Source organism: Ochotona curzoniae, unplaced genomic scaffold (assembly GCF_017591425.1).
Source record: "Ochotona curzoniae isolate NIBS_2020 unplaced genomic scaffold, NIBS_Ocur_1.0 contig_2692, whole genome shotgun sequence".
Taxonomy (NCBI): Eukaryota; Metazoa; Chordata; class Mammalia; order Lagomorpha; family Ochotonidae; genus Ochotona; species Ochotona curzoniae.
This window is the reverse complement of record NW_024465556.1, coordinates 14,525,891-14,545,155: the sequence shown is the minus strand read 5'-3', so window position 1 is coordinate 14,545,155 and position 19,265 is coordinate 14,525,891. Positions and strand designations below refer to the sequence as shown.

The 19,265-nt window shown below is 44.7% G+C and overlaps 1 protein-coding gene across 2 annotated transcripts; it reads right to left on the bottom strand.

Moving 5' to 3' along the window:
- Positions 1 to 447: 447 nt before the first annotated feature.
- On the bottom strand, positions 448 to 17,626 carry LOC121153366 (kinesin family binding protein). Of its 2 annotated transcripts, none has more exons than XM_040975866.1 (7): positions 17,167 to 17,626; positions 12,776 to 12,874; positions 7,424 to 7,503; positions 6,939 to 7,122; positions 4,594 to 4,678; positions 2,983 to 3,098; positions 448 to 1,876 (listed from the first exon to the last, which is right to left on the bottom strand). In XM_040975866.1, exons 1-7 carry the CDS (start codon positions 17,590 to 17,592, stop codon positions 1,001 to 1,003), a joined length of 1,866 nt encoding a protein of 621 aa, XP_040831800.1. In that variant the 5' UTR covers positions 17,593 to 17,626; the 3' UTR covers positions 448 to 1,000. The 2 variants fall into 2 exon arrangements, with proteins under 2 accessions (XP_040831800.1, XP_040831799.1); XM_040975865.1 differs by having other exon boundaries at positions 4,582 to 4,678; positions 17,167 to 17,614.
- Positions 17,627 to 19,265: the final 1,639 nt, after the last annotated feature.

Sequence of the window (19,265 nt, the reverse complement as noted above, 5' to 3'; positions counted from 1 at the left end):
ACTCACACATTTATGCACACAAGAATCTTATAGCTGATATAGTACTAAACTTGCAGAAACAAATGAATAGGCAGCCAAACGATTCTCTATACTGAATTTTACAGTGGGTTCTATCTGCAGGAAGAGGACTCCATTTTAATTGTGCATTGCTTAAAATGGAAAACACATATCAACAATGCCTAACCACCACATACATATCCTTTTGCAACAGGGTAGAAAGGCTTACACATACACAAAGATTCTCTGATGAGAAACAGCTGCCACTAAGGCTTTCTGGCACATAATAACAGGCTAGTAATTTTATGATATTTTATGAACATCATTTTAATGTTTTCTAGCTACGCAATGCTGAAGAAATATTCTCTGGTTTCAAAAAGCTAATACTTTTGAAGTGCTAACAAATAAAATCAGCTCTTTCAAGGACACAAAGGAGAAATAGAAGTTTTTATTAGCGAAACATCCAATTTATTTTATTTCCCAAAAGCTCCCCCCCTTTTTTTTAATAATTGGGACAAACCATTTTACACCACTTTAAAACAACATACCTTAATTTTTACTATTTTCAAAAAGGATAAGTTTCTCTTGGCATTTAGGAAAGAAACTATTTTAGAAAGAATAATTACAGGAAGTTAATTTTTCAACTTTAATAGAGTAACAGGCTCATCCACTAGGCAGTAGGTTCCCCTGTAAGGAATCTAGCGAGTACCAGGTCAACAAAGAACCTACAGTTAGTAAGTGGGGGCGGAAATGTTTGTATCTAAGTAGGAAAGCAGCAATCTAAAATATAAACCACATGCCAATCTTAACAAGGCAATTTACATAATTAGGTATAAATTACTAACTTCATGTTGATGAAGGTCCTAGTGGATCGTTAATGGAGCTGCATCTCAAGTTCAAAGGTCACTCTTCTGCCTCTAGAGGTAAGGACCACAAGGAACTGCGCCTGTCTGACCAGGGAAAGAATTCTCTATACCGCACATTTCCTGTGTACATGTGAGAGCTAAGTTGGGGTCATCTTGCTTCTGAATCGCTCCATTTTGGTTGGGAGAAGATTAACCATTTCTTTACTAAGTTCTAGCTCAACTTCTATTTCCTGGGCAGCCTCGGGGTGCTTTTCACAGTAATCAACGATGAATTTGTAGTGTTCTAATGATGTTGCCAAATTTTCCAGCTCTTTCTTGGGATCTGCAGTGATGATTTTGCCATAGAGTCGGGCAACTCGGAACTTTGCTAACATGGCAGGGCGGAGAACATCTTCCCCTATGTGCTCAGGGAAAACTTTATTTGGGTCTCTTAGGGAGTCTAAGAAGAGCTGGTAGTACTTCAGTGCGGACTTATTCAAATTATTGATTTTCTTTACAATGTGTGAGTCAGGGTCCCTTAGCTTGTCGGCAATGGCAACCTTCAAATCCATCATATCATAGTAAGCGTGTGCAATTTCAAACTGAATCTGTCTGTTGACCAACAGATAATACTGTGGATTCAGGTCAACAATTAGGGGCTCTAACATGGCTATTCTCCGTTTATGCATCTTGCACCGTCTCTCCAGGTCAGTTTCAAAGAACGCAAGCACCTTAAACAGAGCACTGTGGTCTTGGACAACCTCAATGTGGTCGGTAACGTAACCATCGATCTGAAAGAATTCTTTTGCCTCAAAGACATACTGCTGGCCCAGTAAGAAAAGTTCTCTGGCTTCTTCAAAATCTAAAGGCTTAAGATAGCTCACTTTCTCTTCCATGGCAGAGATGGCATCGCACAGCTCACCGGTTCCAAACTGCACGGCTTTTTTCCGAATGCTTTCTTCCTCATCTAGTTCTTTCTTCCTTAAAGCTCTTAGCTCACACTGTTTATCAACATCAAGTTCTCCTATGTTGTCCTGAAAGGAAAACATAAATTACGGTTAAATAGCCTATGTACCTGTTGCTGTCAAGTCCAAGAGCAAACTTAAAAGAAAATTCTTACTTCCCAGCATGATCTAGCAGATATAGTATCTTAAATACTTCCTAAAACTCCTTCCTTTCTTAAAAATTAAAAAAAAAAAAAAGCTAAAAAAGTATTTAAATTAAAAAATACCTAAACCTCCTGTATATTATTTTTCTAGCCTGGCCATGGCAGCCCACTGGAGAGCAAATCACAGGCGGAAGATGTGTGTGATTCCGACCTAATCCATTGCTGACAGTCCACCCACCTGGGGAGGGAATCGGGATGGAACATCTTTCTGTCTTTCCTTTTCTCTAATTCTGACTTTCAAATAAATAAATATTTAAAACAAAAAAGTCTATCCTTTTACATTTTATCAAATTCAGGTAACATAATGCTGCAAAGTATATAAACATTGGTGAGAATTAACTTCTGCCCTTAAGCTGCTTACAGTATAAGATAATAAAAGAATAAGAATGCAAATAGGGGTAACACACACACACACACACACAATTTCAATGGCTTAGGATGGGGCAGAAAAGTTCTATGGAGTTTCAAGAAGGAGAGACAGAAAGATCTTCCATCTACTAGTTCACTTCCCAAATGGCCACACTGGCTGGAGCTGAGTCAATCTAAAGCCAGGAACCAGGAGCCTCCTCCGGGTCTCTCATGTAGGTGCAGGGTCCCCAGGTTTTGGGACATCCTCTACTGCCCTCCCAGGCCAGAAGCAGAGAGCTGGATGGGAAGTGGAGCAGGCGGGACATGAATTGGCGCTCTTATGGGATCCCAGTGCCTGCACGTTGAATATTTAATCATGGAGTCATTGTACCTGGATGACAACGGAAAGTTTTCAAAGATGCTATTTAACATAAGCTTTGAAGGACGAGTATGGTTTTTAAAAGGCAGAGAGATGAGGAAGGCAAGAGATAAATTTTATGAGAACATTCTCCACACCTTTCCTAACAATCATACAGAGAGATCAATGAACACAAGTCCCGCTGTACGCTGTCGTGTAAATCTGGCTCATCTAAGAAAGAAAAAGACATCCTTTGACTGCCTCACCTGCATGGAGAGCTGGGCATTCTGCATGAGAGTCAAACAGTACTTGATCCAGCATCTTGCTATTTCCCCCTTTCTTTGATGATAGAGTTCTGGCACATCTCCTTCAGCCTCAGGAGCTAAAATCACAAACAGAGACAGTCAAAATGAATGGGACAAGTGTAATTTTCATTGTGTCCTGCATTCTTTCTTTAAAATCATTTTCAGTTTTGTGCTTACTTATTTTCACTATGACTGGAAAGGCAATCCCCACCCTAAACGCCCACAGCAGTCAGGACTGGGCCAGGATGAAGCCAGGAGCTTGACATGGGTCTTCTACATGGTTGGAAAGGATCCAGTCGCTTCAGCCACTGTCTACCGCCTCCCACAACGCACACGAGCAGGCTGCTAGCTTAGTAGTGGAGGGAGGACTCAACATGGGATGTGGGCATGCTGAGCTACAGCCTAACGCACCACACCACAGCATCCACTGCCAGCTTCATTTTCAAGTACAGCATTACTAAACAGGTACTCCACAATTTAACCATTCTTCTAATACTGAGAGTTCATTATTTTTGTTTTTTTTCTTTTTATTTATTTTTATTGGAAAGGTGGATATACAGAGAGGAGGAGAGACAGAGAGGAAGATCATCTGTCCTACGGTTCACTCCCCAAACGGCTGCAACGGCTGTTGTTGTGCTGATCCGGAGCCAGGAGCCAGGAGCTCTTCCAGGTATCCCACACGGGTGCAGGTCCCAAAGATTTGAGCCATTCTCGACTGCTTTCCCAGCCCACAAGCAGGGAGCTGGATGAGAAGTGGGGCTGCCGGGATTAGAACCAGCGCCCATGTGGAATCCCGGTGCGTGCAAACCGAGGACTTTAACCACTATGCTATCACGCTGGGCTCTATTTTTATTTTCTTAAAAAAGATTTATTAGAAAGGCAGATTCACAAGAAGAGAAGGAGAGGGGGATCTAGAGGAAGATACATGTTTATTCCTATTTCTCCTTCTCTCTACATAGATAAAAGGTTTTTAATTCTAACCCTGGGGGTTCCATTTTCCCATCCAGCTCCCTGCTTGTGGCTTGGGAAAGCAGTTGAGGACGGCCCAAAGCCTTGGGACCCTGTACCTGAGTGGGAGATCTGGAAGAGGCTCCTGATTGCTGGCTTCGGATCGGCTCAGCTCTGGCTGTTGCAGCTGCCTGGGAAGTGAACCATCGGATGGAAGATCTTCCTTTCTGTCTCTCCTTATCTCTGTATATCTGACTTTCTGATAGAAATAAAATAAATCTTAAAAAAAGAAAATTCTTTTAAAAAAATTATATTTGAGGAGCAGATAGAAACAGAATATCCATCTGCTGGTTCTGCTCCCAAAGGGCCCTAGCTGGGTAGGAGCCAGGAGCTAGGATTTCAACCTGGGTCATCCACTTGAGTGGCAGAAACCCAGACCTAGAGCCAGCATTGGCTGCCTCCAAGGGTGCACATTAGCAGGAATCTGGAACCTAGAGCAGAGCCAGCTGTCAAGCCCAGGCCCTCCAAAGTGACACGTGCCGAGTCTCTAACCGTCTGCCAATCACCCATCCCCCAAGGAAAGCTCTTAGAACTCTCTCATAAATCACGCACACGGTAACGTACTGTCTTCCGTGGTTGAGATCTTTCCAATTTGACCGAAAATGACATTTGCGGCTGATAAACAGTGCCTGGCTTCCATGAAGCACAGCTGTTGGGAAAATAAACCAGAGTGAAGATGACTATCTCGCAGCCTTACATGCGATTGGTGCATGCCGAAATCTTCAACACAGGAAAAGCCTAAATCCACGAAGGAGGCCCCGCATCGTTGCTCAACACCAAGGTATGTAAGCCACACCGTATGATCTGGTTAGAAGGCTACCTCAAAGATTAAAGTAACAGTGCCCCAAACACTTAGTAGCATTGTAAACTGGTTGGCAGATGACTGTTAACTGAAAGGTGTTAACTCCTTAGGTTAACAATAAGTTTACCTAAGACTCAAACCATCTCAAAGTCTTTAAGGTTCAAATGAAGCAGCCCACGGTAACTTCTTAGCCCATCTGCACTCTCCCGGAGGACGCAAGTCTTCATTTTATCCAGTTAGGGATCCTACCGGTCAAAGGCACAGAGGGTTACCCTCACTCTGATACGAAAAGATTCCCGTTTTCTAAAAATCTTTGGGAGGAATTTAGTTACTAGCAGGGTTCTCACCAGGTTTAAAGCGAAAAGATTTCTAAAGATGAACTCAGTGGAATTATTCTATCAACGACACTTCAAAACTTCACCCATTCCAATAGAGGCACACTAAGTATCTCAGACACTTAAAGAAGACCCCCTTGTGAACAGCAACACTTTGGCTTGTGGTGTAAGTCCCAGAACTGCCCAGCAGAAATACAGTGAAACTCCACCTGAAAGTGGGAAGGCACCTTTGGTCAGCGGAATGCCCACTTCATATCGTTGTAACTAGAAGTCTTTACACAGCTGGCCATGACTACAATCTCGGCACCAAATGTTTTTGCTTCGTTATGGTGAATTCAAAAGCCATCCCAGCAATAGCTGGGCGCCATAGCTAACATCTAGAACATGCAGGTATTAGAACGTTGGTGTTAATCCCAGAAAGTCAGAAGTTTGTTTACATAAACTTGCACTGTTCCTATACCTCCTTAACCATCATTATTCCTTGGATTTGGTGCACATGGATTCCTGGTGAATACCACTGCTAGAAAGGTGGGTGTCTCCTGCCTTCCAGGTGGCTGGTATTGGGGGACTTTAGCACCTGCCAGGTAGGGGTCACCAAGCACTAACGCCTCATTACCAGAATCAAATGAAGATGATAATGATACAAATGACAACTGTATTTTCTAGCATTGTTCAAATCCCTCTGTTTGCTGCACAAAACAAGGGGCATCTGCAGCCATAAGAGGCGCCACAAGCAGAGGCACTGGAAACGCTTCAGCATGATGACCACAATGAAATGACTGAGGAGATCAGCTGAATGCGCTGCCATGCAGTATCATTACTTACACACTGGATCTGGGATCAAAGTCTTAGAAGCAATGCTGCAGTCGCCACAGCTCTTTTTCTCCTAACAGTTTTTCTGAATGAAATTCTGTGGCACAATACTTTAAACATAGGGTGTATTTACAGAACCAACACCAACAAAAAAAGCTCAGGGGAGTAAGGGCCTATGGAGCAGGCAGCTGGTAAAGCAGAGAGATGAAAGCGGGGACTCTGATCAATAGAACTGCCAAATTGCAAAGAGGCTTGAGAATTAGAAATAATTTCCACAGCTAAGGCAGTTTATTAAGGATTATGGGGGCTTAAAAGCACTGTCAAATTGGAAACTCTTCAGGACTAAAGAAATAAATGGGTCAATTAAGAGTATGACAAAATGACTTGAGCTAATTCTGAAAAACAAGTGAGATGCTAAAATTCATCCAGAAAAAGTGTCTCAGAAAAATGTAGAACTTTAGAATTCAGCAGACATTTCCAGCATTGAAAAATTAGTAGGGAGGAGTTAATTCTGAAAAGTAACTGATGCATCACATGCTTTTATCAGAACCCACATTTAACAGTCAACTTCCTTAGACAAATCTCATCGCTCCCAGATTATCATCACACAAAGATAAAGCTCTATCTACAACAAGATACAATCTGCAGTTTAAGGTAACAGCTCCCTAGATGAACTAAAACAGCATGCCTCTTTTTAAAAACTGGTCTTAGGTAACATCTAGCTTTACTGGCTAGCAACATGTGAGACAATAATAAAACTTCATATTTTAGAACTCAAAAGGATTCGTGAAACAAAAAAAAAAAAAATGTAAGTTTTCTGGCCAATTGAGCTGTATCTTCCTGACTCATTTGATATCATTAAAGCTACCTGGTGCTAAAAGATGATCTTTGCAAGGTTCTACTGGTTCTGTTTCTCTCGCTAGCGGTTCCCTGTTGGACAACCAGCTGGACAAGCCTACCTTATTGATGTAAAATTGCGATAAGGTGGCGGCATTAATAGCCCACTCCATGGGATGGTAGGCATTGTACTCAAGCTGCCGTTTCAATGTGCTGTGGCAATAGTGTGCGGCCTTCTCAAACATTTCCATGTGCTGGTAGACTTGAGCCAGGTAATACAGGTTATGAGTATAAACCTTCTCAAACCTGTGAAGGGAAGAACATCGACAGCTGTGTGATAACTCATACTTTATAAGTAAATCATATATACTCCTCTTGGTCTTCCCGCCAACCCTTTGAGATGGGTGTGGTTACTGCAGCTATCTGCCAGAAAAGGACACCAAGCCACAGAGCAAAATCACATAACTCGTAGGTGGCAAATGGGAGCTACACTCGTTGCAGAATCACATTCTGGAACCTTCACATATGCCTTGAAACACTGTGTGCTTTTTCATCACCTTCCTTGCATTTTGTGGAAATACCCATGAGGGTGGAGTGCTCTGCTCACCTTTTGGATCGCTCCTGTTCAGTGAGCTTCTCTTCTTCAGGAAGAAAGTGCTCAGTAGGATCAAGGGGAGGACTCCCAATCTACAACGAATCACAAGTTCCTGCAGATATTAAACTGTAAGTGTCCAGCGCCCTCTTCTGGAGGAACTGAAGCAATCAACGTTTGAAAGCCTGACACACCTCATTTTCTTTTTTTTTTTTAATTGCATTTCATGACATTGTTTCATAGGCTCTGAGGTTCCCCCAACCCCTCCCTGTGCCCTCCCCCCATGGTGGATTACTCCAACTTGTTGCAATTACAGTTCAAATCCAGTCATGCTTCTTACATTGTAAGCATGTACCATGCATAGAGTCCAGCATCTTATTGTTCAGATCAACTCAACAGTTTCTTGGGTAGACCATCTCTGGTCTAAAAGCAGAGCTGGCAGAATATCGTTCTGATCTATTAAAAGCCATGACATAACATCTACAACAGTTTACAACATTATGGATTTCATTGACATGATATTGAGTGACTGATGTGTTAGAAAATGCAAGTTCTTAACCACATCCTGTGGCTACTTCATTGACATTTCATTTTTAGTTTATATACAACCACTTTCTATCCACCTTAAAATGGCTATAGGATACTATTCAGCTGTCTTGTGTCTATTTTCATTTTTGTATTTAGCCGTTTATTCTATTGAAGCATAATTTTTACTGAACTTGGCAGATTTTAGGATAGTCCAAACTAGCTTGTAACTTTAAAAATGCATATATGTCGGGCCCGGCGCGGTGGCACAAGTGGTTAAGGTCCTCGCCTTGCACGCCCGGGATCCCATATGGGCGGCGGTTCGTGTCCCGGCAGCCCCACTTCCCTTCCAGCTCCCTGCCTTGTGGCCCGGGAAGGCAGTCGAGGACGGCCCAAAGCTTTAGGACCCTGCACCCGCGTGGGAGACCTGGAAGAGGCTCCTGGCTTCAGATCGGCATAGCATTGGCCGTTGCGGCTCACTTGGGGAGTGAATCATCGGACGGAAGATCTTCCTCTCTGTCTCTCCTCTCTGTATATCTGCCTTTCCAATAAGAAAAATAATAAAAATAAATCTTAAAAAAAAACCACGCATATATGTCAACAGTTGAGGTGCAGAACAGTTTTAGGAGGGGTGTGCAGAGAAATCTTCAATACCCCAGAACACACCTCATTTTCTACTCCACTTACTTTCATGTCACCCAGAAAGCAATTTCCTCTTATTTTTCAAGAAGTATTGTTTCCCAGGCCACAAGCAGGGAGCTGGATGGGAAGCAGGGCTGTCAGGAGTAGAACCGGTGCCCATATGGGATCCCGGTGCATTCAAGGTGAGGACTTTAGCCGCTAGGCCCCCACGCCAGGCCCGAAATCAAAATTTAAATGAGTATTTGTTGCTTTCCTGTTTTGTTTTTCAGTATTTATTCTACTATTTTTTCTCAAGGAAATAAAGTATTACATAGGCTTCCCTCTTTCAATACAAGGAAATGGAAACTAATGCTTCCACTCTTTCCTGCCTTGGCTATTTATTTTTAAATTTTAGAAGGGCACTAGTGACAGAGAGGTATATTTTCCATCTATTGCTTTTCTTCCCAGATGTCCACAATAGCCAGGGCTGGGCCGCGCATACACTAGGACCCCACATTGAGATGGGTGTCCCATGTGGGTGGTATGAATCTAACTACACGAGCCAGCAGCAGCTGCTCTCCAGGGTGTGCGCTAGCAGGAAACTGGAATACGAGTAGAATGGCTAGGACCAGATCCAGGAGACCGAAATGGGATGTGGGTCTCCCAGTGACATAAACATTGCACCCAACACCTGTCCCTCGGTGGTATATGCAAGTGAAATACTATAGGCATTTGGCATCTTTACCTTCTCCTTTTATTTTTATTTTTTAATAATAATTACATGGTTGATCAGGGTGGGAACGCTTGAGATTTAGGAAAAACTGAGTGAATTCATTGCTTCCAAATTTGCTATTCCTTCTTATTGTTCCTGGGGGAAGAGGAGAGATAAAGGGGGAAACTACTCATGACTTTCCATACGCCCCGGTACCCAAGGATGAGGAACCACTACCACATATCAACCCAGAGACTCAAAGTGGACATATTCCAAGGGCTCTCACGAGTACCCAAGGGGGCTGGAGTCAAGCCCAGTCTGTTGCTCCACAGTCCCAGTGCCCTCCTGTGCTGGCGTAGTCTGTAGCCATTCTCACCAGTGGGAGCCCCTACCCAGCTGGGGTGCCCCCTTAGCCCCTCAGCAAGGACTAACTCCATCCGCCATTCCGGGGCGAGCCAGCAGAGACTGCAGTTCCACAGGGGTGAGCCTACACTGCCCCCACATATCCTATCAGACCCCTTGTCTCACTCTTGTTCTCTCCTCCAAACCAATTTAGTGTCAGTCCCCTATTTACATACATGTGTTGTGGACTTCTCTATGGAAGTCCCTCAGCTGTAATTCCTAACCCGGGTATAAAAACCACAGGTCATCTCTCACTATCACCTGTGTGATCTCATCATTCCCCCTGTAAATCAAGACCCTCTAACCTTGAGGGTGTGCCGCTGGGTGGCCACAGGGCCCCCCCCAGGGCAGCCACGTGGCCCAGCTACAGGCACTGGTGTGAGTCAAAATACCTACCCTCCAGGATGGGGTGGTCCCGGAGGCCGGCTGAGCTTCCCTCCCCCAGGGAGCTAGTGTGCTCAGCTGCATACACCTGTACCCGCATCTTTACCTTGTAAATGAACAAATTGAGTTACAAGACTATGACCCTAAATGCACGTCACCATCTTTATCTTTTCAGTGCTCTGCCCATCTCAGCACTTTAAGGGTAAAACTAAAAAATGTCATGGTAGAAGGGATATGAGCTTAAAGATTCTCAACTTAGGGAAGGGAGGAGGGAGACAAGATGTTAAGGGCCTGTAAAACAAGTATTTCAAATGCACTTTCTGAAATCTTTCGTGGGTGTCACTAACATGCCTGATGATCTTTATCCTTAAAGCGAGGCAGCTTGTTATGGGTAGCACCAGATTTTATTCACATTACTACTTAGCAGTTTGCAATGCCTGGAACATGGTGAAAACGATAAACGTCTACTGACACTTCTCTTACAGCTCAATGCCTTCATGTGCTGCTTTCCCTTTTGGTACAGGTACGAGTTCTCTAACTGCATAGCCGTGCAAAAGTACTCTTACTTGTATTTTAGACTATGTGCACCTAGTGAATGAGGCAGCAGAAAGTAGCGGTCGGTGGCAGGCCTTCAGGACCCCTGCCTGGAGGTATGTACAGCTGAGCACACTGGCTGCCTGGTGGGTTAGGGAAGCTCAGTGGGATTCCAGGACCACCACATCCTGAAGGTTAGTTTTTTTTTGACGGGTGCCCATGGCCAGGTCATGTGGCTCCTCCAAGAACAGCCCACTGCTAAAATGACAGGATCAAATTACCACCCATTCATACTAACCCTGAATATAAATGGCTTAAACTCATCAATGAAACATCATAGATTAATAGATTGGATTAAAAAACAAAAACCATCTACTTGTTGCTTACAGAAGACATCTCACCAACAAAGATCAGTGGAAACTATATCTCATGGATTTTGGTGTTTTTTTTTAATTTAGTTTAATCTCTTCAAAACACTTCCTCATCAGCATCATTTTCTTCGGGAAGGTTTTTGATTTTCATTTCTTCAGTGATACATTAATCATTTAGTAGCATGTTATTTAACTTCATGGTGTTTTTAATTTCTTCTTTTCTTCCTATTTTTGGTTCTGTTTCATGTCTTTTCATTTAAGGGGATGTACAGTAACTGTATAATGGAAACTATCATATCCAGTAGCATGTTATTTAACTTCATGGCATTATAAATTTCTACTTTTCTTCTTGTTGCTGATTGTGTGTTGTGGCTTTTTATTTAACAGGATGTTCAGTAACTATGTAATGGAGACTATCATATCCAGATGTGAGGATACAATGCAGTGTGCAGCTCTACTTCCAAATAAAAAACGAACTCCCAATGAAATTGTTAACTATATCTTTACAATAGGATGCTGAACTCTTCACCATTGTCCGTGCCCGCAAAGATGGGCACATGACTGTTTATGAAGAACTATATTCTAGTAATAATATAGGGGAATTCAGTGGGCGGCGGGGCAGAGGAGACTTGGGGAGGAGATAAGGAAATCCCAGGGCCTATGGAACTATATCATAAGATGATAACAATAATAAAGTAAAAACAAACAAACAAAAAGGGCATCCTTCCCACTGGGCTAAACATCCGCCTAAATACCAAAGCATTTTTAAAAGCAGATAGCTATGATCAGAAGTAATGCATAGCAAAATCCTGTGCCTGATAATGTTTCTTTCACATAAAAATTGGCAGCTTGGCAGCACTGTGACTCCGAAAGGGAGAGTTTTCAATGTAGGCTCCCTGCAGTTGTAGCAATTCTGGTGGAAAGGAAGGAATCTAGATGTGACCTTGAACCCTATTGAACTCCTTGGCCAAGTTGTTCAATTTTTGCAGAATTTCAGAAGGGTTCCACAGGCTTACAAAATAAAAATCATTGAAAACCACTGCTCTAAAGAAGTAAAGATTCGGTACTCAGACCATCAGTGTAAGTATCATCCAGAACCTTGTTTCAAATGCACATCTCCGGCCAGACCACAGAACTGTTAGACCGGAGCCTGGGAGCTAGCCGGCTGGGTTTTTACAAGCGCTCCTCCCTGGGCATTCTCAGGCATGCACTGCTTCTAGGAGCTCAGACATTTTGCTCAAGTAGTTCTTGTTTGCTTTCCTCTAAGCACTGCAATTCTAAATTATAACCAAAAACATAACAACAACAACAAATTATTTGCAACTAGCTTTGTGGTACAACAGGTGCCACTTACAATGCTGGCATCCTACACAGAGTGCAGGTTTGTGTCCTGGCTACTCTGCTTTCAGCCCAGCTCCTGAAAAGGCAGCAGAAGACAGCTCACTTACTCAGGACCTGGGCACGCTCGCGGGGGAGACTGGGATAGAGTTTCTGCCTCGAGGCTTCAGTCTGGCCCAGCCTGCGTTTTAGTACTGGAGAGTGAACCAGCAAATCAAGGATTTCTTCCTCTCTGTCTCTTCTTCTCTATCACCCTGTCTTTAAGGTAAATAAAATAAATCTTCACAATAAATTAATTTTTAGAAGTTTAAACACTCAAAGTCTTTAATATATGAGAAATTGCAGACTTTCCATATAGCTCTACAGAGAAATTTTGGAGTACACCGAGTAGTTATACCAATATGATGAACTGGGATTCCTTATGATTAGTTTTTGTCTAGTTTCAATCAAAACTGAAGATGTATCTGCCATGTCACATACCTCTTTCATATATTGGTTATACAGTGCTTCAGATGATTCTAGATAAGCTTGTGCAGTTTCAATTTCTTCTCTTTCAGACCACAGGATACCCAAGTTATTCTGGAAAATAAAGAGGAAACAATGATGTAAGTCTTCCAGCTGAAGTGACTTTCATAGCTTCAAAGCCAATATTATCGATAAAATAGAGAGTATATTGATAAAATACAATGGAGTTTTATTAACATTTTGAGATGAGCCCTCACCAATTCCTGCTTCCTGCTATCCTTGTCCTTCTGGAATCCCTACCCCCCAAGTATGATTGGGATTTAGTGACTTGCTTCTAAAGAACAGAACATGGCAGAAGGGAGGGAAAGCCTCTTACAAGATTAGGTTACAAATATGGCCTTGTGGTATAGCAAGTTAAGCTGCTGCCTGGGATGCTGGCATCCCATGTAAGCAGCAGTTCATGTTCTGGCTGGTCTGCTTGCAATCCACCTCTGTGCGAAGGTGCCTGGGAAAGTCGCAGAAGATGGGCCAAGTGTCCGGGCCGCTGCACTCATGAGGGAGACCCGGATAAAGCAGCTGGCTTCAGCGCAGCCCAGCTTCAGCTGCTGTGATGTCTGGGGAATCAGTAAATAGTAGATGCCTCTCAACATCTCTCTCTCTCCCTTCCCTCTCTGTAATTCTTCCTTTCAAATAAATAAATTTTGAAGAAAACAAAAAACATACAGAATCAGAGCAGCTGGGACTCCAGCCAGCACAGTGATATGAGATGCCAGTGTCTTAAGCATCAGTTTAACCCACTGTGCACCACATGGATCCTGAAAACTTTTTAAAAAGCCTGTGAAAGGAGTGGATGCAGTGACTCAACACAGTAATCCTCCACCTGACAGCGCAGGCATCACATTTGGGAGCTGGTTCATGTTCCAGCTGTCCTACTTCCGATCCAGTTCTCTGCTTGTGGCCTGGGAAACCTGGAAGAAGCTCTGGCTCTCAGCTTCAGATCGGCTCAGCTCTGGCCATTGTGGCCGTTTGGGGAGTGAATCAGCAGATGGGAAACCATCTCTCTGTCGCTCCCTCTTTGCAAATCTGCTTTCCAATAAAAAGAAATAAATCTTAAAAAGAAGAAGAAGCCTGAGAGGAACTGAACCCTGACAACGACCTAGTGAGTGAACTGGGACAGAATCCACCCCAGGGATGCCTTCAAGTGAGATTACAGTCCCAGCAGGGCAACACTGTGCTGAGTAACCTGGAGCCAGAGAAATCAGCTCAACTATGCCAAGATTCCGGAGACAAGAGACAAAGGTAGCCAGAAACAAACAAGGGTGAGCCTGCAGGTTCCAGAATAGGGCAATAATTCAAATTATAATGCTTGAAGATTCTGACGATACTACGTGCCCTTTGCCACCAGCTATTATGATTCCTTATGTTTACCATTCCAAAATACAAGACATACTTGTATTTTCCAGAGTTCCTTCTCTTTCTCTTTCTTAAAGATTTGTTTATTTTTATTGTGAATGAAGATTAGATTTACAAGAGAAGGAGATATAGAGAGAAATATCCATCCACCCTCCAAGTGGCTACAATAGCCAGAGCTGAGCCGATCCGAAGCCAGCAACCAGGAGCTTCTGGGTTTTCCATGCAGGTGCAGGATCCAAAGGCTTTGGGCCATCCTCTACCACTTTCCCAGCCCATCAGCAGGGAGCTGGATCAGAAGTGGGGCAGCTGAGAAACGAACTGGCACCCATATAGGAGCCCAGAACTTGCAAAGTGAGGGTTTAGCCACTGAGCTATCGCACTGGGCCCCAGAGTTCTTTTCAAGAAAAATTTATTTAAAGTAAGTTGGGTTTTTTGTTTTTGTTTTTTAAGACTTATTTGTATTTGTTGGAACATGCTTGTGCCTTCTTTGGCTGTTCCATATTCAGTCCAGCTCCCTGCTGAAGGCCTGGGAAAGCAGAAGATGACCCCAATGCTTGGGCCCCTGCCACCTGTGCAGGAGACCTCTAAGAAGTTCCAGACTCTTGGTTTGAAAATTCTGACGATACCAGAGCCTGGCCCAGCTCTGGTTGCTAAGGTTACCTGTAGGATCTCTCTCTCCTCTTTCCGTGTAACTCTGACTTTCAAATAAATAAATCTTTCAAACCTTTAATTTTTTTAAAAGTATTTATCTGTTTGAAAGACAAAGTCACAAAGACAAAGAGCTCTCCCATCCACTCATTTACTCCCTAGTGGTTGCAATAGCTGGGGTCAGGCTAGGCTGACGCCAGGAGCCCAATGCCGCATCCAACTCTCCCACATAGGTGGTAGAGGCCCATGAACTCAGGCCATCTTACACTGTATTCTCAGGTGCATTAGCAAGAAGGTAAATTGGAAGTGGAGCATCCAGGACTTAAACCAGCACTCCAATACATGATACTGTTGTACCAAGTAGCAGCTTAAAATGTGGTATCACAACAGTGGCCCCAGAGTTCTTAAAATTATAGTTTTATAAATACACTCCATGAACGGTCAATTTAGTATTGACTGTTTCCTTTAGATTTTATTCACCATCTTCCTTCTGCTTCTACAACAGCTGAGGTTAAGTTGACCTAACATTTTATATGATAGCTCCACAGAGCTGCAACAGCTGGGACTGAGACAGCCAGAGGCTGGGAACGCAATCCAGGCCTCCCCCATGGGTGGCAGGACCCAGTTACTCGAGCCATCTCCATGGGCTCTCCTCCTCTCTGTATTTCTGACTTTGCAATAAAAATAAATAAATCTTTAAAATAAAAAGTGATTTAGTCATTCCACAGAAACAGTTCTCTGGGCTTCTGGCCTCATAAAATATATCAATCTATATAGGACTATTAATGATAATACACTGAGATTGGGCATTTTGTTTTGAATCAAGAATGTTTTTATGGTCACTCTCATTTCCACAAGAACTTATGTTAAGAATTTATCCACTTTTTTTTAAATGGGTTTTAGAAAAAGATTTTTTTATTTGAAAGGCAGAGTGCCAGAGAAAGAGATCTTCCATTCATTCCCTGCTTCAGTCCCTTGAAGGGCTGTAACAGCCTGCGCTGTTCAGCCAGGCTGAACTGAAGCCAGGAACACCTGTGGTTCCCCATATGGATGGCAAGGACCCAGGTGCCCATTACCTACAACCAACCAGGGTGTGCCACAACAGGGAGCTGGATGGGGGGTGGGTCTGGAAGCGCTCCTTTGCAGCCCCCATGCTTCGGTATGGGACCCAGGCACCACAAACTGTTGCAAAATTTGCAGGGCCACAGCCACTCCTGAAACCATTTTCAAGGTATTGGTCTGAGGTTATATAGTTAAAGAGAATTTCAGACAACTGCAGTTTAGCTTTAACACATCATGCACCTCAACAGTCCCTTCACTCATTCAGCAGATACTTAGAATGCGCATACTGTGTGCCACCCACTGGGCCTACAGTTTTAAAAAGATGCATTCTTGAGCCTGGCGCAGTGGCCTAGTGGCTAAAGTCCTCCCTTGCACACGCCGGAATCCCATATGGTTATTGGTTCTAATTCTGGTGGCCCTGCTTCCTGTCCAGCTCTCTGCTTGTGGCCTGGGAAAGCTGGACGGCCCAAAGCCTTGAGAACCTGTGCCCACGTGGGATACCTGGAGCAGGCTCCTGGCTTTGAATTGGCTCAGCTCTGGCTGTTGACATAAGATCTTCCTCTCTATCTTTCCTATCTGAATATCTGATTTTCCAATAAGAATAAACCTTTAAAAGATGTATTCTCTCATCATTTATGGGTTTCAAACTACTGGACCACGACAAAAGAATATGACCTATTATTTAACTCCTTAATGTTGAAGTTTGTCTTTGAGGCTACTTAACATAGAATCAATCTGGGTAAATATTTCCTGAGTCACCCACATTAGGGAATGGATTTCCCACTGTGAGCTTAAACAAAATTCTTGGTACCATTCATAAAATCTTGATTTTCAAGAGCTTCGATCCCAATTCAGACTGTGAGACTTAGGCAAAGAGATCTGCTGGAACCAAAATGATCCCCAAAAGTCCTAAAGCGAGGTGATAGTGGAGAAGGCTTTGAATGGGCAAGAATTTCCGAAGGGGATAGACCCGTGTAGCCAGGGAAACTGAAGTTTTAGGCATTTTGTTTTGAATTAAGAATGTTTTCAGGGTCGCTCTCATTGTTAAGATTTAGTTTAGATTTTATCTTCACAGATGGAATAGTATCTGGATTAGGGGAGAAGCACCGGCAACCAGTGTGCAGCCCACGGTGAGGGGAGGCAGCCGCGGGAGGGGGAGCTGGGGGTGCGCAGGAGCTGGGGGTGCACAGGAGCTGGGGGTGCACAGGAGCTGGGGGGCCCCAAGGCCGGCCCCGTGCAAGGCCGGGACCGGGCCGCTCTGCACCCCTCCTCGCCTCCCTCACCTGCGCCTGGATGTAGAGGGAGACGCAGCCGTGCGACAGCCGGTACCTGCGCAGCAGCCGCAGGCATTTCACCAGATGCTCCTCGCCCGCCGACAGCTCCTCGGTGTCGATGTGGTTCACGCCGAGGTGGAACTCGATGAGCGCCAGCCTCACGGCGCGCTGGGCGCCGGGCCCCTCGGCCTCCACCGCCTCGGCCGGCGGCCCCAGGGCGTGGTCCCCGGCGCCCGAGCCCTCGTCCGCCTGCAGCCGCTCCTCCTCGTCCTCGGGCGCCGGGCCCAGCAGCGCCTTCACCTCCTCCAGCAGCGCTCTGGCGCTGTACTTGGACTTGTACGGTTCCTTCTCCGGGTTTTTATGCAACTCCACTCGCGACAGGGCCAGGGCCGCCTGGAATTTCTCATGGATCTCGGGCCACGGTACGCTCGCCATCGCGGCCCCACAGACCAGATCTCCTCAGGGTTTGCGATCCGGGACTCCCGCTTTCCTCCTGGCTTTGCGACACTTAACTTACGGCCCTCGACAGGTCCCAATGTGCTCGACGATGACCAATGGGAAGGCGAAGATGTCTCCATGGCAACCGCCGTCACGGCGATGGAGCTGTCACTATGGGCGTCCCGGAGTCGGTTCGCCCTGTGACGGTGTATGTGTATGCACGAGGTACAATAAAGTGTTTAATCTCGGCTCACTTTATTTTTTAAAAAAAGGTTTATTTTAATTAGAAAGGCAGGTATACAGAGAGGAAGATCTTCCACCTGCTCGTTCACTCCCCAAGACACCGCAACAGCTGGAGCTGAGCTGATCTGAAGCCAGGAGCCAGGAGCTTCCTGCAGGTCTCCCATGAGGGTGCAGGGTACCAAGGCTTTGGGTCACCTTCGACTGCTTTCCCAGGCCACAAGCAGGGAGCTGGATGGGAAGTGGAGCTGCTGGGATTAGAACCAGCATCAGTATGGGAACCTGGTGGGGGCAAGGCCAGGACTTTAGCCACTGGCTACGCTATCCCTCCGGGCCCTCAGCTCATCTCAACGAAGCGTTTCAGAATGTTGTCTAGAAGCAACTGTCTTCACAGACATAAACTGGGGAGGCACCAACGTTTTGACATTAGGGAATGGGCCCCCACTGCTGATTAAGAGAGTTCCTTTCCTTTCGACCTGGGACAATTTACTATATCAACTTTTTATTTATTTATGTATATTTTTGATTTATTTATTTATTGGAAAGTCAGATATAGAGAGGAGCAGAGACAGAGAGGAAGATCTTCCGTCCGATGGTTCACTCCTCAAGTGAGCGCAATGGCTGATGTTATGCCGATCCAAAGCCAGGAGCCAGGAACTTCTTCCGGGTCTCCCACGTGGGTGCAGGGTCCCAATGCTCTGGGCCATCCTCGACTGCTTTCCCAGGCCACAGGTGGGAGCTGGATTGGAGTGGAGCTGCCTGGATTAGAACTGGTGCCCATACGGGATCCCGGTGCGTTTAAGGCGCCAGGCGAGGACTTTAGCTGTAGGCCACGCCACCAGGCCCCTATTCATGTTTGTTTTTAAGACTTACTATAAAGTCGACATACAAAGAGGAGGGACAGAAGATCTTCCATCCACTGATTCACTTCCTAAGTGACCACAATGCCTAGTGCTGTGCTGATCTGGCGCCAGAAGCTTCCTGCAGGTCTCCCACATGAGTGCAGGGTCCCAAGACTTTTGGGCTGTCCTCCACTGCTTTCCCAGGCTACAAGCAGGGAGAGCTGGATGGGAAGTGGGGCTGCCGGGATTAGAACCGGCACCCATATGGGATCCCAACGCGTTCATGGTGAGGACTTTAGCCACTAGGCCATGGTGCTGGGCCCTCAACCTTTTAATTATTGTACAAATTTTATATTTCTTACATATTTGATTAGTGTGTGAAGGGTCAAGGGCTAGAGGAAAGTGGGTACAACCATCTTTTTTCCTTCCTGTATCTGGGGGGGAGAGACAGAAGTTATGAACATAAAAAGCACTCAGTGGTAGACAAATAGAGGTTGTCAGGACATGACATATATATTAAGATGCATGTATATTAAAAAGCATTGATGGAAGTCCCCAGACACACCAAAATTTGAATCTCAGATATGC